This window comes from Schistocerca gregaria, chromosome 2 (assembly GCF_023897955.1).
Source record: "Schistocerca gregaria isolate iqSchGreg1 chromosome 2, iqSchGreg1.2, whole genome shotgun sequence".
NCBI classification, from domain to species: domain Eukaryota; kingdom Metazoa; phylum Arthropoda; class Insecta; order Orthoptera; family Acrididae; genus Schistocerca; species Schistocerca gregaria.
The window spans coordinates 927,079,125-927,104,254 of NC_064921.1; the positions used below are offsets into that span (position 1 = coordinate 927,079,125).

At 42.4% G+C, this 25,130-nt stretch overlaps 1 protein-coding gene across 1 annotated transcript in view; it reads right to left on the reverse strand.

Annotated features, from left to right (window-relative positions):
• Positions 1–2,765: 2,765 nt before the first annotated feature.
• Positions 2,766–25,130, reverse strand: part of LOC126335355 (sialin-like) — a 429,162-nt gene continuing 406,797 nt past the window's right edge. Inside the window, exon 12 of the mRNA XM_049998542.1 lies at positions 2,766–4,620. Coding sequence (XP_049854499.1) covers positions 4,390–4,620 — 231 coding nt within the window. The 3' untranslated portion in view covers positions 2,766–4,389. The remainder of the gene's footprint in view (positions 4,621–25,130) is intronic.

Sequence of the window (25,130 nt, forward strand, 5' to 3'; positions counted from 1 at the left end):
CAGTAAACAAACAACACATCTTTCCTCTTCTGTTGACGCCTGTTTGCAATGCGACTGGCAGCGTTGTAGATCTATAGATGCTTCTAGCTGTGTGTAGTCATAGGACGTGCATGCGTGCCCTCTAGCGACGGGCTGCCATGCTGTGGTCGGAGGCACACCTCGTTACACACGCCACGATATTACCCTCCCGTCACCGGTTTGCGCATTCCAAACTCCTGCTCGTTTCTTTATGAGCGCTCCTTATGCATACAGTCTTATATCCAGCTCAATGAACAATGGATCTTGCCATGGTGGGCTGACCTCCATGCGTCAACGCTGCAGATATCCGTGCTGTAAGATCAACCACAACGTATCTGTGGAGAGGCCAGACAAACATGTGGTTCCTGAAAAGGGGGAGCAGCGGTTTCAGTTGTTGGAAGAGCAACAGCCTGAATGTTTGACTGGTCTATCCTTGTAAAATCAACCGAAATGGCCTTGCTATGTTGGTACTGCGAACGGCTGAAAGCAAGGGGAAATTGCTGAGCGGTAACGCAGGAGTAGCTCTAATACTGAATAAGAAAATATGAATGTAGGTGAGCTACTATGAACAGCATAGTGAACGCGTTACAATAGCCAAGACAGACACAAAACCAACACCCGTCACGGTAGTACAAATTTCTACGCCAACTAGCTACGCAGATAGTGAAGAGTTACAAAAATGCATCATAAGATAAAAGAAATTATTCAGAATTTTACACAGAGAGTAATTTTATCATAATCAACACTTGGTTTAAGAATCATAAAACAATGTTGTATACGTTGAAGAGACCTAGAGACACAGGGAGGTTTCGTATAGATTATTAATGGTCAGACAGAGATTTAGGAACCAGATTTTAAATTGTAAGACATTTCCCGGGTACTGATGTGAACTAGGACCACAAATTACAGGGTATGAACTGTAGATTAAAATGCAAAAAATAAATTAAGGAGATGGGAAATAGATAACTTGAAAGAACCAGAAATTGTTGAGAGTTTCAGAGGGAACACTACGCAACGTTTCACTGAAAGAGTGGAAAAGAATACAATGGAAGTCGCCTGGGCTGCTTTCAGAACTAGTGAAGGCAGCAGAGGATCACATAGGTAACAAAACAAGGGCTAACAGACAGCCTTGAATATCACGGGAGATACTGAATTTAACTGATGAAATAAGAAAATATAAAAATGCAACAAAATAAACAAGCGAAAGGGAATATAAAGATCTAGAAAATGAAACTGACAGTAAATGTAAAATGGCTAAGCAAAAATGGCTACAGGACAAGTGTAAAGATATAAAAGCACATAGAACTAGGGAAAAAAAAGATACCCCTTGAAGAAAAGTGAGGCAACTGTATGAATATTGGGAATCGGATGGAAAAAAGCAGTACTAAGCACAGAAGGTAAAGGTGAGAGGTGGAAGGAGTATAAAGAGGGGCTACACAGAGTAAGTGAACTAGAAGGCAAACTATAGAAAAAGAAGAGGACGTAGATGAAGGGGACATAGGAGATATGATATTCCGAGAACAGTTTGACAGAGTACTGAAAGAACTAAGTCGAAACATGATCCCTGAAGTAATATCCTTGGGAGACAAGTGATCATAAAATTATTCCACCTGGTGTGAAATATGTATGAGATAGATGGAACACCGTCAGCCTTCGAGAAGAATGTAATAATCCCAGCTCCACAGAAAGCGGAAATATTCCCGATATGTCAGTTTCATAAGACATGCTTGCCGAATATTACACGAGTTATTTACAGGGAATGGAGAAACTGGTAGAAGCAGACGTCTGGGAAGATCATTTTAGGTTCCGTAGAATCGTTGAAACAAGCGAAGCACTACTGACCCTCCGACTTGCGTTAGAAAATAGGTTAAGGAAAGGAAAACCTACGTTTATAGCATGTGTGGACTTAGAGAATGCTTTTGCAATGTTGACTGGAGTACACTCTTTTAAATTATGAAGGTAGAAGGGGTAAAATACAGGAAGCGGAAAACTACTTACAACTTGGAGGGAAAGCAGACAGCAGTAATAAGAGTCGAGGGGCGTTAGTTGAGAAGGTAGTGAGACATGATTGTAGCCCAACCTTGATGCTATTCCATCCATACATCGAGAAAGCAGTAAACGATACCAAAGAAAAATTTGGTGAAGAAATTAAAGTTCAGTGAGAAGAAATAAAACTTTGTGGTTTTTACAAATAATGTGTAATTTTGTCAGAGACTTGGAAGCGAAATTTAATGGAATGGACAGTGGCTTCAAAGAAGGATATAAGATGAACATTAACAACAGCAAAACAAGTGTAATCGAATGTAGATGAATTACATCAGGCGATGATGAAGGGACTAAACCAGGAAACGATACGCTTAAAGTAGTAGGTGAGTTGTACCATTTGGATAGTAAAATAACTGATACTGGCTGAAGTAGAGTGGGTGTAAACTGTAGATTGGTAATGGCAAAAAGTTTTTCTGAAGGAGAGAAATTTGTTAACATCGAATATAGATTTAAGTGTTGGAAATCTTTTCTAAACTTATTTGTCTAGAATGATTTCGCACATGGCTCTTCATTCCAAATATATGGGTAGATGAAGTATTTTTTTATTTTTATTTTTATTTCGTCAGTCTATCTTTCGATTTATGTCTATACGAACTGAACAGCTACGCACCTATAGTTGTATTACTGCATTGTAACACTCATATACTTATCCTGGTTCCTTTCTCCATTACAGTATTTTTTGAAACTGAAACACTGCTTCATATAAATTTTTATTTATTATCAGTTCATAAAATAAAAAACAAATGAGATACCAAGCAGGAACAACTAAACAGTATGATAAGCCGAAAATGTTTAAAATTTGAATTAACACCATTTATAACATTGGCACATCTGGATTTCACAATTGCACGGCATCTCTACTCTCTCATCAAGAAAGAACGTAGTAAACATTCTTTAATAGATTCATATAAATTTATAAATTACTATAATAACTCAAGTTCAATCAATATTTATACTAAAATATGAAAACTTGATGTTCATTCAATACAACGATTGAAGTAAGGAGTCCAGTCAACTTGTCAGATTCAAAGAGAACATAGAAACCCATAACAAATACTAGAAAACTAGAAACTAAACTAGCTTCTGGGTTTACTTAATGGTAAAATTATTACTCGCATAGTCCATTTTGAAAATACTTAAACTACCTAAGTTCTAGCATTGTCCTAAGTTTATCACATTGCTAACACTTTTCATTCATTACACCACACACATGCTGCTGGAATGTACAGACTTGAACCAGCATTTCTCGCTGTTGTTACCAGTGTTAGTGCTAATGATTACGTTTTATAATGGTTTCAACGTAAAGAAATACAGCAGTTCCATACCATCCGATTAGTAGACTTATTTCGCGCTGACATCACCCGGTCTCGCGGCACTCGGGGTGTCAGCACACGACTAACTTCACCTGATGACGGGCATCTGTTGAGGCGTATCCCGTCGTGAATTTAAAAATAAAGCCTGACAACTTCAGTGTGGTGACGTCCATGCCTATTTTATTTGGTAAAAACTTTTTAAAACCAAGCTAGCATAAATATTTATTTATTTGCAACAATTGGTTTCGACAGACATTGCTCTGACCAATCTTTTTGATAAAACGAGTTCATTTTGAGCTGGAACCTCACGCCAAGCTGTCGTGTTAGAGGATAATATGTCGCACATTACACAAAAGTTCGTTGGAAATAAAAAATATTCATATAAAAGAAAGAAACATTTTGTGCACATGGCACATGTGCATATGTAGCGCTCACGGAGGATTGTTACCTCCTACGCATTTTACTGTGTACTGCTAGTTTTACGAAGTAAAAATAATCTGTGTGTGCTACATATGCGCACATTGCCATGTGTTTCTTGATTTTAAATGTTTTATTCTTGACTAACCTTTGTATAATGTGTTGCACTTCTGTCTATTAAAATAACAACTTTTGAGTGTGAAACTTCAACTCAAAATGAAGAAGTTTAACAACAAAAAATTTTCGAGACTCGAACATGACAGGAAAGTCTTTCGAAACTGGTTGTAAGTGAAATATTTATGCGATATTGGATTTAGAAAGGTTTTGCCAAATAAAAGAACGCTCCTTCTGATTTCCCAGCGTGAGAAATTTTAATCTATTTTAGTTCGAAAAACACAAAGTTAGTAGTCCACACATTCAGCATTTATCCGTGTTGGCGTGCTTTACATAGGGATCTGTAGTAGAGTAAGGCACTTGTACTCAATGGTCAGCTATTCTGCAAACGTCGGCGACAGCCGGCAGTGATTGCGGTGAGCCCAGCAACGGGGTCGCGGCTGGTGGCAGTGAAGTAGCAGGCAGCAGGCGGCGCGGCTGCTCAGGCGGCCTCGTCCTCGCGGTCGTGGTCGTGGTTCTGGTCGTGATCGTGGTCGTGGTCGGGGCGCAGCCGCAGCTCCTGGTCGCGTTGGTCGTTTCGCCCGGCGGGGCCCGGTGCGTGGTTCCAGGGCTGCACGTCGCCGCTGCCCGCAGCCAGGTACACCACGCAGCTCGTCAGAGACACGGCAGACGTCACCCCGAACACAGGGCGCCACTCCGACAGCGTCCGCGGCTGCGGCAGACAGGCAGACAGTCAATTCTCACGGAGCATGAAACTACGAGAGGTGTACAATAAGTAGTGCAACACATTTTCTTTTTTTCTCTGAAAGCAGGTTGGCTCTATTCGGGATTCCAGAACACCATATTATTCCTCACTCATGCGGCTACAAAATCTACATTTTCAACAGAATTTCCCTTCAATGCGATGGTCTTAAGTCAACTATTGGGGGGCTGTATGCTCGCATAGTACCACGCTAGTGGTCAGTATCTAAGCCAATCATCCACATATCGATTTCAACACCTTCACTGAGCCAAACACATGGAAGTTGGAAGATGTGACATCAGATATATAGAGGGTGGTTGAGAAAGAAAAGTCCAGTGAAGTTTTATGAGCTCCTATCAGGTGCACAGAGTTGTCTGAAGCCTCTCGTTGTCATTGAAAAGGAGAAATTCGTTTACACTGCTGTGGCGACGAACAAACTGGAGTCGTTTCTTCAGTTGTCTGAGGGTATCACAGTACACTTCATAGTTGATCGCTGCACCATTAGAGAGGACATCAAACAATAACCCCTTCAGAGTACCAGAAGACCGTGTAATGTCTCTAGCAGCGGTCTCTCCGCGATATTTTCAGAAATTTTATAAATTATATATCTCAGTACATATCTCGAAATATCTCTTCTTATCTTACCGATTCCTAAACTTTAATACACGATAGTTTCAAGCCCTATTATTCCTGGCGGGGTCAGGGATTTTCTCTGCCTCGTGATGGCTGGGTGTTGTGTGATGTCCTTAGGTTACTTAGGTTTAAATACTTCTAAGTTCTAGGGGACTGATGACCTTAGAAGTTAAGTCACATAGTGCTCAGAGCCATTTTGAACTTATTATTCCTTGGAGCGTCCATTTACTCCATGGAATAGCTTCTCTGCTGTCTATGTTTTCTCTTACGAAAAGAATCATTGAGATCTTGTCGATTAGCCGTGAAAGAACGAAGATTTATATGTATGTATTGTTGAGCTAGTCGCCATCTTGATGAGATTCTGTATGAGAAAGAATTTAATACATGAACTAAACTAAAGTAAGTGTGTTCGCGTATTATTTAACTGATTATTATTGACAGTGTCTGCTTACTACGCTGTGTTGCACGGGATCAGCGGGGAACGTCTGATTTACACTGGACGAACTTGCCATTTTGTATGCTCAAGATATCCAGCTTATTACTTTCAATAAATAGGCTAACACAGTCTTACCAGCAGATCTCCGGTCTTCCCCATGTGATCACCGAAAATTAATAATTATTACAAATGTTTTCAGGAGATCGACTGACAATTTTCGTCGCACCGAGACTTCGAAATTGCTTCGCTGCCTTATGGAATTTAAGTTAAACTCAATTTAATTAGGATAGAACAGTATTAAACTGTGTGAATGTGATAAGCCTGCTTTGTGAATGAAAACTCCCTTAATATCCGCATGTTTTTTACTATCCTGATCAGTGAAGCTAAATCAGGCCGGTGTGAGAGAGGTTTTTAAATTTTAGATCCCACAAAAAAATATTAAAACCGTTCCCGTGGTTTTATCGCCTGAGGATGCGGCACTGAAATTTTTCTTCGGAGAAGAGGTGGTGTGCTGCCACTAGATGGACTGCCGTTTTGTATCCTGTTCGAAGTGACGAACCTATCTTTCATCGCCCGTAACGATTTTCGACAAAAAATTCTCTTTATCAGCTTTGTAATGGGCAAGCAGTTTCGTTGTTCTTTATGGACCACCGCAACTGGTAGAAGAGTATGTCAGCAACCAACATAGACGTCACGTTCATCAGTGAGGGCCGGCCAGTGTGGCCGAGCGGTTCTAGGCGCTTCAGTCTGGAACCTCGCGATCGCTACGGTCGCAGGTTCGATTCCTATCTCGGACATGGATGTGTGTGATGTCCTTAGGTTAATTAGGTTTAAGTACTTGTAAGTTCTAGGGGACTGATGACCTTAGAAGTTAAGTCCCATACTGCTCAGAGCCATTTGAACCATCTTTTTTCAGCAGTGAGCTGTTCGATTGTGATACGTCGATCACCACGAATGAGGGTGTCCGCACGTTCCGGCACTGCAGCAGACACACCTCTACGCAGCCGACCGGACGCGTTTGCACCACCTAGTAGCAATAACAGACGTCTAGCCCAACGATTCACCGTGCTTTTGTTCACTGCCAGGTCTCCGCAGACCTCTTGCCAGCATCTATGAATATCCGCGATGCTTTGGTTTTCCGCCAAAAGAAAAATGACAGCTCTGCTTGGAACTCTGCCCCGTTACAGACTTCATGTTGAGGCCTACGTACAGCTCCGCCACCTACCGGAACTTCATGACACTGTAGTGGATGAAGCGGGAGTATTTCATGATGTCACACAACAAATTCCGCGCTTCTTCAACCGAAACCGGCCGAGAAAAAAATGTGTTGCATTACTTATTGAACGTCCCTCCTAGCACGGCCTTCTCCCGACACCACTAGTGTGCAAGCTATAATTCTGCATAAACGAGCACGAGGTCAATCGATGTTTTAATTATCACTGGAAAAACTGAGTCTCCTTGTAAGAATGACATGAGTCTTTTTTTTTATTTTCGTGTACATGTCCGCAGACTGCCGTATGACTGCAATGTGTAAAGGATAAATGTTAACACGTAACACAGTGGTGCAAAGGAAGTAGAGACGAAAAATTTGACATGCAGCTTTTTTGATCTATCAAGCCAGGAAATTTCAATGGTGTGCAAAACTTAAGGACAAAAGTAACCCGGCCGCTGTGACCGAGCGGTTCTAGGCGCTTCAGTCCGAAACCGCGCTGCTGATACGGTCGCAGGTTCGAATCCTGCCTTGGGCATTGATGTGTGTGATGTCCTTAGGTTAGTTAGGTTCACGTAGTTCTAAGTCTAGGGGATTCATGACCTCAGATGTTAAGTCCCAAAATGCTTAGAGTCATTTGAACCATTTGACAAAGTAACTAACATGACGTGTCACTGCTAAGTAACATAGGTCGATGAAACTTGGACCGTACACAAAAACAACTGCTAGATACAGTACAAAGTAACTGAAAGAGATACGCAAGGAGACTAGAAATAACAATTTTATTCAAAGGCAGTAGTTACACTAAAGTCATCGCGAATCATGATGTTTCCCTGTAAGTCGCAAACGGCGAGAAATGGATCTTACTAGGGTGTGTGATTATTACGGACGCCAGTGCATGCTCGCCATGTCCTCCCACGCTAGCTACGAAACTGCAGCAGGGCCCTCTATTCCTCCACCAGCACGTTTCACGACTACTGGTTGATCACTGGTGCATATGGACGTCCTGCAATTTGTCCCTCCAAAACATACCACAGGCCAGGGGAACGTCCAGGCCAGTCCTTCACCGAACATCCTCTTCTTTCAAGATTTCGTCCACCGCCATTCTTCGTTGCTACTGAGCATTGTCATCCATAATAATGAAGTCAGGACTGAATGCACCCTGAAAAGAAGCTCGCGGGGAATGAGTAAAGTGTCGCAATAACATTGACCGGGGAGTGTAAAGTGTTCAAAGATGTGAAGGCCAGTACGGCTATCCATTTTTATCTCTCACCGCATCATAAAGCTGGACCAGCATGACTGACCATGTTCCTGGATGCACTGTGTTTTTCCACTTGTGAGGTGGTGTTCTTTATTAAACTAGCTTCAAGTAATAGATTGTTTTCACAAAGTTGTCATAATATTCAGGACAGAAGGTATTTATGCGCAAAGTCGTAAAACATTTCATGTCTGGGTGCTGTTGTCGCACTCCGTCTCAGTTTTGCTAAACAGATGTCATTGCACTGTTTATGCTTCGGTTCGTCCCACCTTTAAATTTGTTTTTATCAATATTTACTAAGTAAATGCTTAAGTTGCAGATACGTTTTTCAAAGCTAACATTCCTCATCTTTTCAGGAGTGCTAGGAATCTGTGACAAGAGCGCCACTTTCTCGACCAATTCGATTGCTATCAGACCTAACTAAGGGAGCCTGTAACGTTGACGTCTGTAGATAATTGTAAGGTTTTAGTGTTGGGGGTTGCGTCCCAAACCTGGTACACATTACAGACCCTACACCACAGTACCGTAGAACGACACTGAAGGAGAAAAATCAAAATGGCGCAGTCGACCGATAAAGTATCGTGCCGTAATTCATTTTCGGTAAGTCGTGTCACGTAAATCTGGATAGCTTAAGAAATCGTGTTGGGCTACTGTGGTACGGAGGTTTCAGTATGAATCAGGACTGTGGACACTTAACGTTAAAAATAAAATAAAAAAAGAACTTACATAAACACTTTTTCGAGGTGATGAAAGCTAAGTATGCGGAACACCCCACCTCCATGGCTGCCAGTAGTTTTACTATTTATACCGATGGAGGAAAAATCTGTCGAGATATCGAGATTTCAGTCGAAATGACGCGGCCGGAAAAACGAGACGGTTTTACTAAGCTTACCACGTCCACCGCACGATCGTAATGAAAGCGAGTTAATTGCAAGAATTGTTCTCCTTAATGCTGACCAGACACATCTAATTTTTTTGCTATCCCAGCATGACACTTAAAATCAAGAAATCAATTTATCGGCGAGTCCAATATAGTTCGGTAGGGCCCGACGTGTTTTGCCGCTATGCTTCATTCCTACTCCGCACACTGCAAGACGCTTGCATTTTCTGCCATCTGCGAATGCTCCACACAAGTACAGTGTTTCTGCATCACGTGCTTAGATATCATCATTTTCAGTTTCCTTCTGGAGCGTTATTCAGTAGTGGTTCTCGAAACACTGTAAGTGGGCTTCGCAGGATAATTCCCGTCTACCATCAAGCTACTAAGGCAACTTTTCAGCATATCGGTGACATTCTCTCGTAACCCATACTAACCTGTGACCATTCGTGTTGCCCTTCTTTGTATAAGTTCAATATTCCCTGTTTGCCCTATTTGCTATGGGCCCAGACATTTGAATAATATTCTCGGACTGGTCACACGAGAGTTTAGCATGCAAGCTCGTTTCACCGAGTATCCTACCACAGCACAGTCTGCCCTTGTAGCTGAGTGGTCACCGCGGTTGAGTGTCATGGGGAAGACCCACTTTCGATTTACAGTACTTCCATGGAGTTTTCCTTAGTCGGAGAACATGAATGGCGTGCACACACAAGGGAATGGTCCAATCCCACATGTCAAAACATGGTCTGAAAATTTTTATTCAGGAAGAATACAACGAAAGAAAGACCCTGTTAACATTTCAGTTACTAAGACACACCATAAGTATTTTTTAAGAAAAAAACGTTGAAAATTGCCAAAATTCGTAGGTCGCTAAGCGGCTGCAGAATTGTGAAACCCTACTAGAGCTGTAGCGGACTGCGCATGCGCAACATGACGGCTGCATATCCTTAGTTGACGGCACATCGGTAAACAGGTAACACAAGTCGGCGCGATCGTAATATGAAAAGCGATTTTCAGATTTCGTTCATAGTTCGTCTAAAACAATTGTCCATAATTACTGTTCACTCAAATTTGCAACTCTTTCAATATCCACAACATTTACCACTTGCTTTTGCGGCAGCTTTAAAAAGTGTTAACAATGGAGATCAAACTGAATCAATACCTAAGCTTACGTAACCTTTTTCAATATTTTTAACACTTAATTTTAAGCAGTGAGCAAACAGGATTTTGTTTCGTAAAATCAGACCGTGAACTGAATAAATGGAAGAAAGACTTCCACGAAGTAATAAATACTCGCCAAAATGAAACTCACGAAAATGTGAAAGAGAAATTATCCGAAAGATTTACTGTACAGTGCGGCCACAAAGTCTTGTCATCCCTCATAACTAACCAACATAAAGTCCTAAACTTGAATAAATAATACACAATTCTTTAGAGAAGTTTTCTTGAGATATGAACCATGTAGAGCTGTTTGTAAGAAGCAATGCACCGTTATCAATGGACGACCTTCGAATTGGAGCTGAGATGAACATTGCTCTTTCACGTCTTCTTCGTCCTGGTTAAGCAGATTAAAGGAATCAAACAGTATAGGAAATTTCAAAACAACGAAGTTTACTTCAAGTAAAGGTGTAGAGGAGATGCCATTAATTCATACCTGACATGAAGACAAAGCTTGCTGTTATCCCCATGTCTGCTGCTTCTAACGCGGATCAGTCATGTTTCGCGAAAGAACCGCGAGCGAACCGCACTTTATCGAGGAGAAAAGAAGAGAGAGTCTGTTGCGCAATTGAATAATACTACGGCACATCGATATACAACAATGACAATGCGAATTATGAGCGTATTACTGTTTATGAAGTTTTATATCTTTCTTCAGAGGCCTCAAGGCATACGAAACAAAAATAAGAAAAAGGACTGTTTGGTGCCTAAATCTTATAATAGACCGATCAAAATCTGGAAAAATATGGAAGAATAAGTTTTAACATTTCATTCGAAACTGTTTCGAACCAGTTGCAGAAATTAATTCATTTCTTTTGTTGGACTCATGACCTTGACATATCGATACCTCTGTCTTCAGGAGGACGAGAGAAAGACTGTTAGTAAAATTCAGATTCCACGCAGAACGACCAAGTGACTCTCGATAAAGAAGTTTTTGGATTGTAGAAAAATATTTTAAGGTAAATGCCAGACAGTATGATTTCCCATAGCTCTATGCCATTTGAGATTTATCAAGACAGCATTATTCTTAAATTTCAGTCTTTTATGCATTATCATTTTGCATCGGCATATTTTACGAAGTGCCTTAAGTAAGCTCCTTATACTACATAATAAGCAGAGCAACTGCCAGGACCAATTTTTATTCCACCGCAATTCTGTCTAAATAAAATTAGTTAGTACCGTGAAGTGCCTCTAAGCATTAATTTTTCATTTAGTCATATGTGCCTGTTGTAAGGAAAATGTTTGTTTTCGTCGTTCAAATGACACTTCGCTTTATTGTGACGAGTATGGGGAATACACAAGGAACTGTTTCATTGTTACTAAACTATACATTTTCTAAAATTATCATAAGAACTGTACTATAAAAATTTGTAAAATGATGTAACATAAGAAGTATTTCAATTCAATAAATTAAAGTCACGATTGATAGAAGTCAATAATGTAACATTAAACACTGCCTTGATTTATTTTCCTCTGCTAGCCACCCTTGTAAGAAATACATATGCAACAGTTCAGCTGTCGATACGAACTGTCTCTTACTCGAAACATTAATGATATATGTGACATTTTTGTATGGTTCAGGTGCTACAAATTCGCTTGTGTCGCTCCGTATATAAGCACTACAGCGTCTGCAGTCTCTTGTCACAGCCGGTCATGCACTACATAGGAAGCGCTGCACAAATCGCTGTGACAAGTGCATCTTCGTGAGACCAAAACTAGTGACCTCAACAATTTTTAAAAAATACTTGCAGTGTTTTGGCTGCTAAAATTTTAACAGTGAATTTCTTTCGTTGTATTCTTCCTGAATAAAAGACTTCAGAGCTGGACCATTCCCTTGCCAGACTCCTCATGCCAACTGAGGAGCTGCTTGATAGAGCAGTAGCGACTCCTGATCATGAAAACAGACAATGGCCGGCAGAGCGGCGTTCTGAACCCACGTCCGTCCACACCACATCCAATGACGCCATTCGCAGAGGATGACACGGCGGTCGGTCGGCACTGATGGACCCATCAAGGCCTGCGGGCGGAGAAGTCTACCAGCGTAACGTCTGTACCCCTATATTCTTGCTGTTTCTTAACTGAAACAGTTGCTTTGCAGCGATCGGAAGTTACTAAAGGACGATGAAACAGAAAACGTGCATCGTTCGAAATGTGACCGTGTTGCTTTAATATTCATAAAGTCACCAATTCGACAATTTAGGAGAATTGACATGGTTCATTGGTTTCGTAACCAACGCACTTCCTAATGTTGACTAGTCTCATATTTATAATTAAATTTAATTCCCACTGAAGTTCACCTTTGCTTTACTGCTATTCCAAATTAAACCATGAGGCTATAACAGTCCACGGTAGCCTTAATAATTGTTCAAGTACTAATACAGCCCGCCCAACAGGCACTTCTCACCTAGATTTTGGGTACTTATTTGACCACTCGTTTCGTGTCTAACTGCGTGCACCCTCCGACAATAAACCAGTTAATCACTAACTTACAAACTCATTTCCAGTTTTTGCGCTATTCGACTGCATTCAACTGTTCCTGTTCCGCACGAAACCTAAAAAACGATTGCCCTCGTATAACGGTGTGCTTGGGCATTGTTGAACAGAGCACTAAGACAATGACATCTGCCGGAAAAGGAGCTCACAGCTCCGAATGTTATGCACAACCAGCGATGAGTAAGGAGCACAATTAATTATGTCACAATCGATTTGTAATATTACGTACAACAGTACTCTGTCACCTGCAGTACATACGACTGAACCTGTGTGATTCATCAGTTTCATATCCCTACAAAGTTTTACACCGAGGTATTTGTGTGAGTTAACTGATTCCCATTGTTATGACGTAATGTCAAGCACCAGCACGCCAGTCGGGAACGTTAGAGCAGAGAGGGCTGTGATAATGACGTCACCCAATTGCACACTGACCGACCCCTCTCCAGGACGACAACGTGACCACAGCAACCTCTATGAGAGGACATAAGCGCCGCTACGACTGATCGCGGCCCACTTCTACATCAGAGTCAAGATGAGTTATTTCCAAGACAAATGACTTAAGAATTGTATATACTGAAGAAATTTCTTATTTGCATGTCGCGCTTTGCTTGCGACATTTCTGTGTTATTGTCAAATTTAAGTAGTGTCATTGTTGATTTCGTAATAAAACTCATTAATACGATTTGTTTGAATGTTGACTACCGATCCGAGAAGGCAGGCTCCCCAGACCCCCATATTTTTCGTCAAGGCAGGGTTCAACACTCATTGTGACTCATTCACATTCCAGATTTAAAACCTTACGTTTATGATTTCTGTGGAGTACAAAATTTGACATTTCTAAACATTTAAAGAAATCTACCGTTGTTAGCACCACCATAAAATCTAATTAATCTTTTTTCAGACAATATTATAGATAACGTCACCAAGACATCTGCAGTTTCTATTATCAATCTCTGGCAGGTCATAATATTCAACACCAACAGCACGGGGTCAACACACTGCCCCGAGGCACGCATTAAATTACATCTACAGCTCTCGACAACTTTCCGGTCAGGATAACAAGCTGCATCTTACAAGCCAGGCAATCACAAGTCCAGGCAGAAATTTCATCTGGTACCCCATATCACCGTAATTTCGGTAATACGTATTAGAACAAAACGCACCTCTACAAGAGGAAGCTCGAGTCCACACTCGTAGGAATTATGACAACTCCGTAACTGCAATGCGATCCTGCTTGCTGCGAAACGCCCACAAGATATTGTCCGCGGAAAGCTATTGCGAAGATCTGTTGGTGGAGTGGTTTCATAGCACTCTCCATTAGCCCTCGAAAGCCCCTGGCGAGCTCATCGTGTCTGCAAGTAGTTCGCGCTCGCGCCTGTTGGCTATCCCGGCGAGGTATTTGCTTTGAGACGACGGAGACAATTCCAGAGCAGACGTGGGTATCGGCAAGTGGTCGCGTGGCATCTAAGCTGTCGCCCGCCCTCCCGCGGGGACAGCCAACCGCCACTGGACCGTAATTAGCGCACCTAATCAAGAGACGCCTGCCGACTGCGCTCTAATTACATTCCTGGACACTGGCGCTTCCGTCGCAGATTGCATTCTCTCGTGACTGCCTGGCCAAAGGCATGCCATCTTACTCTCACCCTCCCACCCTCTGCAACCCTTTGTTTGACATTCACTGTAGTCGCAAGCAAATTCTACTCTACTGGCAATTAAAACTGGTACACCACGAAGATGACGTGCTTTAGATGCGAAATTTAACCGACAGGAGGAAGATGCTGTGATATGTAAATGATTAGCTTTTCAGAGCATTCACACAAGGTTGGCGCCGGTGGCGACACCTACAACGAGCTGACATGAGGAAAGGCTCCAACCGATTTCTCATACACAAACAGCAGTTGACCGGCGTTGCCTGGTGAAAAATTGTTGTGATACCTCGTGTAAGGAGGAGAAATGCGTACCATAACGTTTCCGACCTAGATAAAGGTCGGATTGTAGCCTATCGCGATTGCGATTTATCGTATGGCGACATTGCTGCTCGCGTTGGTCGAGATCCAATGACTGTTAGCAGAATATGGAACCGGTGGGTTCAGGAGGGTAATACGGAACGCCTTGATGGATCCCAACGGCCTCGTATCACTAGCAGTCGAAGTGACAGGCATCTTATCCGCATGGCTGTAACGAATCGTGGAACCACGCTCGATCCCTGAGCCAACATATGGGGATGTTTGCAAGACAACAACCATCTGCACCAACACTTCGACGACGTTTGCAGCAGCATGGACTATCAGCTCGGAGACCATGGCTGCGGTTACCCTTGACGCTGCGTCACAGACAGGAGCGCCTGCGATGGTGTTCTCAACGACGAACCTAGGTGCACGAATGGTAAAACGTAATTTTTTCGTATGAATCCAGGTTCTGTTTACAGCATCTTGATGGTCGCATCCGTGTTTGGCCACATCGCGGTGAATGCACATTGAAAGCGTGTATTCGTCATCGCCATACTGAAGTATCACCCGGCGTGATGGTATGGGGTGCCATTGTTGACTTGTCTCGGTCACCTCTTGTTCGCATTGACGGCACTTTGAACAGTGGGCGTTATATTTCAGATGTGTTACGACCCGTGGCTCTACCCTTCTATTCCTGCGAAATCCTACATTTCAGCAGGATAATGCACGACCGCATGTTGCAGGTCCTATACGGACCTTTCTGGATACAGAAAATGTTCGACTGCTGCCCTGGCCAGCACATTCTCCAGATCTCTCACCAACTGAAAACGTCTGGGTAATGGTGGCCGAGCGACTGGCTCGTCACAATACGCCAGTCACTACTCTTGATGAACTGTGGTATCGTGTTGAAGCTGCATGGGCAACTGCACCTGTAAACGCCATCCAAGCACTGTTTGACTCAATGCCCAGGCGCATCGAGGCCGTTATTACGGCCAGAGGTGGTTGTTCTGGGTACAGATTTCTGAGGAGTTATGCACCCAAATTGCGTGAAAATGTAATCACATGTCAGTTCTAGTATAATACATTTATCCAATGAATACCCGTTTATCATCTGCATTTCTTCTTGGTTAGCAATTTTAATGGCCAGTAGTTTATTCTGCAAGCGTAAGTTTCCACAGCCTTTGTCGGTACTGGCAATAAAATTCTTCATTGTATGTGACCACATTGTCAATATGTAAAATTTTCTAACGTTTCGACCGCTCTTGTAGATAGCCCTCCTGAGGGTGCTGTGACAGTGAGGTCAGATACACTGAAGTATTTTGTTGACAAACTCCACCTACCGCCGCGGTAGGACGCGTTTCAAAGCAAATTGCTTCACTAGCCGCGCTGCACAAAGAGACTTGGACGTTGGGCAATGGTAAACATTTTACACGTCTCATTTTATGTATACACGGTCCGGTCACATTAATGTGACCACCTGTGAAAATGAATTACCACCTTTTGCAACACGGAAAAACAGGAAGAAAGTCATTGAGGTTCTGGATGGCATCGACAGGGATGTGGGCCCATGACGGCTCCAGTGGCCGTGACCAGCTGATATGAGTTTCCCGGTTGACGATCCATGGCGTGAGCAGCCGGCTCGAGGTGGTCCCACGATTTAAGTACGGGGAGTTTGGTAGCCAGGAGAGTACGGTAAACTTATTGAGGTGTTCTACGAGCCACTCACGTACACTGCCATCTGTGTGACATGTTGGTTTGACCTCCTCGTAGATGCCATCGTGCCGGGTACAAGAAAAACTATACAGTGTGGTCCACTGATAGTGACATGGTTAAATATCTCACAAAATAACCATCAAACGAGAAAACTAAAAAGAACGAAACTCGTCTAGCTTGAAAGGGATAACCAGATGGCGCTATGGCTGGCCCGCTAGATGTCGAAGCGATAGCTAAAACGGATATCAATTGCGGTTTTTTAAAAATTAGGAACCCCCATTTTTATTACATATTCGTGTAGTACGTAAAGACATATTAATGTTTTATTTGAACCACTTTTATCGCTTTCTGTTAGATGGCGCTATAATAGTCAGAAACGTATAAGCACGTGCTATCACGTAACATTTCGACAGCGCGGTCGCTATTTGCCTCAATGCATTTGTTAAAATGAACCGTTTACCAATAGCGGAAAAGGTCAATATCATGTTGATGTATGGCTATTGTAATCAAAATGTCCAACGTCGTGTGCTATGTATGCTGCTCGGTATACTGGACGACATCATCCAAGTGTCCGAACCGTTCGCCGCAGAGTTATGTTATTTAAGGAAACAGGAAGTGTTCAGCCACGTGTGGAACGTCAACCACGACCTGCAACAAATGATGATGTCCAAGTAGGTGTTTTAGCTGCTGTCGCGGCTAATCCACACATCAGTAGCTGACAAATTGCGCGAGAATCGAGAATCTCAAAAACGTCGGTGTTGAGAATGCTACATCAACATCGATTGCACCCGTACCATATTTCTATGCACCAGGAATTGTATGGCGACGACTTTGAATGTCGTGTACAGTTCTGCCACTGGGCACAAGAGAAATTACGGGACGATGACAGATTTTTTGCACGCGTTATATTTAGCGGCGAAGCGTCATTCACCAACAGCGGTAACGTAATCCGGCATAACATGCGCTATTGGGCAACGGAAAATCCACTATGGTTGAGACAAGTGGAACATAAGCGACCTTGGCGGGTTAATGTTTGGTGCGACATTATGGGAGCAAGGATAATTGGCCCCCATTTTATCGATGGCAATCTAAATGGTGCAATGTATGCTGATTTCCTACGTAATGTCCTACCGATGTTACTACAAGATGTTTCACTGCATGACAGAATGGCGATGTACTTCCAACATGATGGATGTCCGGCACATAGCTCGCGTGCGCTTGAACCGGTACTGAATACCATATTTCATGACAGGTGGATTGGTCGTCGAAGCATCATATCATGGCCCGCATATTCACCGGATCTGAGGTCCCCGGATTTCTTTCTGTGGGGAAAGTTGAAGGATATTTGCTATCTTGATCCACCGGCAACGCCTGACAACATGCGTCAGCGTATTCTCAATGGATGTGCGAAAATTACGGAAGGCGAACTACTCGTTGTTGTTGACAGGAATGTCGTTACACGTATTGCCAAATGCATTGAGGTTGAAGGACATCGTTTTAAGCATTTATTGCATTAATGTGGTATTTACAGGTAATCACGCTGTAACAGCATGCGTTCTCAGAAATGGTAAGTTCACAAAGGTACATGTATCACATTGGAACAACCGAAATAACATGTTCTAACGTACCTACGTTCTGTATTTTAATTTAAAAAACCTACCTGTTACCGACTGTTCGTCTAAAATTGTGAGCTACATGTTTGTGACTATTACAGCGCCATCTATCACAAAGCGAAAAAGTGGTCCAACTAAAATATTCATATTTCTTTACGTACTAGACGAATATGTAATAAAAAAATGGGGTTCCTATTTACAAAACGCAGATGGTAACCGTTTGACCTATGGCAGCTCCATCTAGAGGGCCAACCATAGCGCCATCTTGTTTTCCCCTTCAGGCTAGCCAAGTTTCGCTTTTCGTAGTTTTTTCGTTTGACGCTTATTTCGTGAGATATTTGGCCGGGTCACGGTCAATGGCCACCCTGTGTATAGGGGTGGACATGGCTCCTAACGACAGATTCATGTTTGTGATGATCCATTGGGCCCTCCCGACCACGAGATCACCGAGGGAATGCCACGCAAACGCTCTCTCCTCCGGTTTCGACCTTCCCGACGATTATTGCAGAACCGTACATGCCAACGGCCATCTGCCTGCAATAACATAAAACATGATTCATCTGAAAAGGCTACCTGTCGCCTCTCAGTGGACGCCAAGTTATGTTACTGACGTGCGGATTCCAGCCTTCAGCAGTCAGCATGGGTGCATGAACCAGGAACCTTCTGCGGAGGCCCATATGCAGCAACGTTCGCTTAACAGTTGAAGGGGGGGCACTGTGGGTAGCCCGTGGGTCGTCTGGACGGAAGGTTGCTCAACAGTTGCACGTGTATTCGCCCGTGCAGATCTCTGCAGCCATTTCTCGCCCCTGTCATCTAGGGCCCGTGGTTCACCATAATTGCCTTGGCACTGGTTTTAGATAGCGCCATTTTCCCATTGTAACACCCTAATGAACCCCAAAAACTCAATTAGGAAAGACCATCATGATGTAAAGCAGGGAATAGTTATCCTGACAGGTACGACAACTTTGCCAATGATATAACACCCGAAAGTCTTGATAAACACCAACATTAAGCATTGCAGAGTGTGTTTTGGTAGAAAGGAAGAAGGAAGAAAGGTTATCTTTAGTTATTGGCCAAACATCTAAGTAATAATTGCAAATTAATACCATCAAAGTTAAGTCCAAGGAAATGTCGGTCAGAGATAACTTTAATGTGGAAGAGAGTTGTAAACGCAACGAAGAAATTCAATGCGTCTACAATACTCATACTCTCTTCTGAAGAAGATAAATTTGTTAAAATCGAGTATAGATTTAAGTGACAGGAAGTCGTTTCTGAAAGTATTTGTATGGAGTGTAGCCATGTATGGAAGTGAAAAATGGACGATAAGTAGTTTGGACAAGAAGAGAATAGAAGCTTTCGAAATGTGGTGCTATAGAAGAATGCTGAAGATTAGATGGGTAGATCACATAACTAATGGGGAGGTATTGAACAGAATTGGGGAGAAGAGGAGTTTATGGCACAACTTGACAAGAAGAACAGACCGGTTGGTAGGACATGTTCTGAGGCATCAAGGGATCACAAATTTAGCATTGGAGGGTAGCGTGGAGGATAAAAATCGTATAGGGAGACCAAGAGATGAATACACTAAGCTGATTCAGAAGGATGTAGACTCCAGTAGGTACTGGGAGATGAAGAAGCTTCCACAGGATAGAGTAGCATGAAGAGCTGCATCAAACCAGTCTCAGGACTGAAGACCACAACAACAACAACAACAACAACAACACAACAACAACACTCATTCACGGAAAAAGTATGTCGCTTGCTAGCTATCGTGCTATCAAGTCATACGAGAGCAGCTCTTGCCATAGTTGAGCGAAGGGAGCGCGACGAGATTGTTTTACTTTCAAGAGTCGTTGTTGCGTGAGGTAGACGCACGGATTTTGTGAACTGATATTCAGAATAGAGACTTGAACCGAGATGGTATGCTAAGTGTGTATACCGAGTTGCTGGACTTTAGTAACGGAAGTAGGCAATATTGGACTCAACATGCATATAAGTGAACTTATATAAAGGAATGCCCAAAGTTTCAAAAGTCTATAATACACGTTTAGTCTCGAGTAGAAGACATTGACACGAATACATGAAGAAGATACAATTACGCCGAGGGTTAAAGCTGTCGTAACTGTCATGATAATTGAAACTAACAGAACTGCCACCGCTAATTAACCGTGTGTACGTGCGGCGTGACGTTTATAAAGTATTTAGCGAAAAGGAACAATAAAATTGTTCATCAAAAGTGGAAATTCAACGTGTCGCCTCCATCATTCTATGAATATTTGGTAACTGCTCATCAAAAGTTACTGAACAGTTTTAACTTGGAAGTAAATTCGTGGACTGTTAGTTGTGACAAGGAAGGTTTGGACCTACATAATATTACGACGCAAGATAATTAAGACATTGTTAAAGAGTATCTGTGGATCTCGTGTCATACAGAGCGAACAATTTTACTTAGCAACGAAGAAACAACGACCAATACGATCTGCAATTGAACTTTTCCCTCGCTTTTGATGATGTGGATGATGTGCACGAAGTAAGATTCATCAATTATTGCACTAAAGTGTTAACCGGGCACATAATAATTCAACTTCAAACCATAAGGGACAATCAGAGTGCGCGGTTCGTGTTAATAAGGAAACTGTGCGGACTCGCAGCCAAACTTTAATCATTACGTGAGGAACGATTTCTTAAGAGCTTTTTGAGATCTTGTCACTCGTTAACCGACCTAGACATCCGTCATCGCGCATCGCGTCTCGACCTCGCCGGCCGAGCTGTAGCAGTAACAGCTCCACGGCGTCGACCACACCAGCACGCTGCGCCACACCGCGCATGGTCTAGTGTAACTACAACGGCGCGCACGCAGTTTACAAACTTGAAGTGCGTGTCGTTTATGACGGCTGCCGAGTTTAGGTACGTTCTGCGCATCTGATGTCACAAAAGACAGTCAGCCAATGAACAGAGAACGACGTTGCCAGAGCTCGACTGCAGTGCAGAGCACGGACGAGTGTCTTCAGTTTTACAAACGTTCAGTCATAAATAAAGTAATTGAACAAAAGCAATGTCTTGATAGCAGACTTTCTTTCATAGAAAGTTTGTAAAAAGCATTCTTTATACCAATTGCTTCATATTATATTAATTTATTAAACCATACAAGCAATAAGCCTCCTAATTGAGGCGATAGCAAGGAAAGGTTTTTTTTATCATTCTCACCAACCGTTTTTTCGCAATGAAGAACAGTGGTAATTGCTTATTTCCTATGGTACTTCGACGAAACGTAAGTAATTCATAACCATACAAACAGTGTTTGTCGGTATTTTGCGTGATGTTCCTGGAGATGCATTGAGCGATTTGCTGCTTTAGCGTAAAGGTCAAAGTGTATGGGTGCTAAGCAAAAGGTTCTAGAGTTCAAACCTTGATCGGTGCTTAATATTTTTATTTAAAAACAATATCGAAGTGTCTTACTTCTTGAATTTTATTCGTTTGAATGCAGTTTTTTGAAATTTCTAGTGGCAACTAAAATCGACCATACGGAAAGTATATGCTATGGACTTTTTTACCTCTGCAAACTCTTCAACATTTCGTGGAATGGTTTACTACATCTAATGCTGCACAATAACTGCGTTGAACATCGAAACAAAATTATGTCATTTATGGGGGGAAGGTATCAGTCAAGAAGATGTGTAAAAATCTAATTTTTGGGCCAAATAGTTTTTGTGAAATCGAATTGTAAAGTGTGTCAAAGCAGTCGAAACACCATGTGTCTGCACAGGCGAGCAGTGCAATGATGACAAAATCGCGTCCATCGCGGGATGCGGGGAGCACATCTCTGTAGCAGCGAAAGGGTTAATGCGGCCATGGTGGCTTTACTTCATAAACTGCTCGCTCCCCCATAAACGTAAGTTTGCGAACTATACTATGGCGCTGCTTCTCTTGGCGCGTACAATTGGCAACGCAGCGATCTCCCGCGTCTGGGAGGACATGCGCGAACGGCCAAGATAAAAGTATTAAACTATAGCAATTTTGGAAATGGCCCGATGATCACGCCCTTTTGGACGTCGGATGAATGTGTCCGTTTCGGCATTACGACAACGACTGCGCCATTGTCCGCGTCGCCCGACACTCTTCACTTACCCCCCCCAGTGTTAGTGTTGCCACCTGCGCGTTGAGTCGAACATAGGCGGTGGTCACGTTAATGTGACTGGACCGTGCAATAACAAGCACTTTCATGGCTGTAGCAGCTTGCCTCGGTACTTATTTCTAGTGAGGTTAAACTTAATTTTCGTATTTCCTAGCTTTTCTAAAACTCGTACCAAATGACAGTGTAGTGTATATATTTGAAGTAACATGTTGCCTTACTTAAACCAAACATAGCATTTTCACAGATTTTTTTTTATTTCAGTCGAAATCACCTCTGACTGGAGTACAACATTATTCATACGCTATGTGCCAGGCTTTAATGGTGCACTGAGCATGCACATTTGTGTTATTATCGTGGAAAAACATTTTACATTAGATATTCGATATTAACGAGTGAAGTCTTGCTATCATAATTGCCTAGTCATCGAACCGCAAGTCAGCTGCGGGGTGCACTAACGGCCTGGGCGTTAATTGCTGCTAATTAACTAATCGCCGCTTAATACCAGCTAACATGCCGTTAATACCTGTGGTGCTTAACTCCGGAGCTTTGTAATTAGCATCCCCCGGGACCTACGGAGGCGCAGATTAACCGAGGGCGCGCAAGTTCCTTCACCAGCGCACGGAACAGCTGTCAAACCGACGAGAGCTGTTGGAACAAAGTGTAGAAGCTGTTCGAATAAATGTTCGTAATGTATTTGTACGCATCAAATTCGTGACGTTTTTCTTATCAGTCTTTCAATTTGATTACACGCTCCGTATCTTCCTATGTTCTGTGAATATTTTCCATTCAACTCATGTATCATACCCATTAAGCTCCATGATTGTCCCTTTTTGTCCGCCTATTCTGTTGCTGTCCTGGACGCTATAGCACATGTGCCAATAATTTTTCTCTTCTTTTGCCAATGGTTTTCCCTAAACCACTAGACGCACCTTTTGATTTTTGATTTTGCGCCTAATTCCACTCTCCTCCCCCCTTCCCTCCCCCTGACCCAGTGTTTAATATTCCTCTACAGCACTGTACTTCTGACGGGCTTATTTTCCTATTTAGAAGATTTTACTTCCATATAGAGCACTGCCCTCCGCACCTGCGCTATCGTAACTTCTTCCCTCGATTCGTGTCAATATGTGATACCAGCAAGATTCTTTAATTGAAGAAGGCTTTCCTTACCTACACCGGGCTACTTTCTGCAATCTTCTGTCACGATACGTAGTATACTCCTAGGAAAAGTCCTTCGCTTCACAACTCTATATTCGGCGATCTTACGTTAAATAAATACCTACTCCTTTCCTAATTTTTCCTCTTTATTCTACCTGTTTAATAACCCAAACCCGTCTGTATTTTATCCCAATTCCTCTAAAGATATACGATTTTCTGCTGCACCATAAAGTGTCAAAGTCTACAATTACTATGAAAGATTCCAGAGTTTTGCTTACTGTTACTAGGAGCAGCTCTGGAATTGCTTCTCTGGCACCTATATGTTTGCTGCAACCAATCGTCATACAATAGCTGCTCAAAATTACTTTATTTCCTTTTGGTGTTGTTATAGCCAGTAGTTTACAAGCGTAGCCAGTCAGTCTGTCCTACAGTTTTTACGTTTAGCAAACAAATATCTTTTTCGGTGGAACGATGAACATTCCCTCGGGAAATACTTTGGTGCGTTTGGTGTTTCATAAATTTTTGAATATATACCTAGCCCTATATCTGCAAAGGATTCCAGGAACTCCGAAATGTAAAAGAAAGAAAATGCTAAACGTCGAAATTTATTTAAGTGATTTAACGGAAAAAGAATATTCTCGGCACTTCTTGTATCAAAATGAAACGCTACGAGCACATATGCTACTCTAAAACGTATTATGTCATTCTACTTTCGACCTTCCCATCCCTGCAGACTTTCTCTACCCACAGTTCTCCAATATGTGTTTTAGAAAATGTACTCGTTCTTTGATTCAGCAATTTTTAACTCTCCATTACAGTGTCCAGTATGAAAACTATTTCAGAATGCCCTAAGATACGTCCCATAAACATATACAATGTCTTCACTACTTTCCTCTTCTCTCTAGTACCTTCTCGCCTCTCACTAAATTAATTTTAATATCCACTTATGTTTTGGCAGCCTTCTGTAACACGAAATTTGTAGTGCTACCGTTTTGTTGTTCTCGGACGTTCTTATGGTCAGCGTTTCATAAAATACCCCCTCGAAATCCATACTTTCACAAGCTTCTTACGCAAATCCATGCCCAAAAATATAAGATGTACTAATGATTTCGTACAGAAATCTTTTAAGTGTTGCAGAACTCTGTAGAGTATTCAGTCCACACCTGCATCCACACTCTGGGGTTCACATCACGGTACGCGGCCAGAGGTGCCTCCAGTATCATCTCCACTGCCGCTTCCCATGGTTTATTTCCTGTCGCCAATGGTGCAGTCGCTAAGCCTTCACACGAACTCGTGTTTCTCTCATTTTCACGTCGTGGTCTTTACACGTGGTGCACCCTACCCTCTCGATCCTTTTACACGTGGTGCACCCTACCCTCTCGATCCTTTAACAATAAACCTGCTCGCGATGCACAACGCCTCTCTTGTAGCACCTGCGCTTAGAGTTTGATAAGCATCTCTGCAACACTCTCGCGCTTCCGACCTGGACTAAAGACAAAATGTGCCGCTATTGTTTGAATCTTCTCGGTCTATTCTATTAATTCTTCCTGGTAACCGTCTCAGAAGGACAAACAGTGTTCGAGAACTGGTACAAAGAAATTTTTGTTGACAATGGATTTGGTGAATGAGTTCGTTGACTTACAAATTCTTCAAGATTCTCAGCCTCGCCATCTTATAGGTTTTTATGGTCGTTTTACCTTAGGTCACTCCAATAAACGCTCCTAGATATTTCCAGTAATAATTAACAGTATAATCTAACAATAATCTTATTTATGCGGGATACGATACGT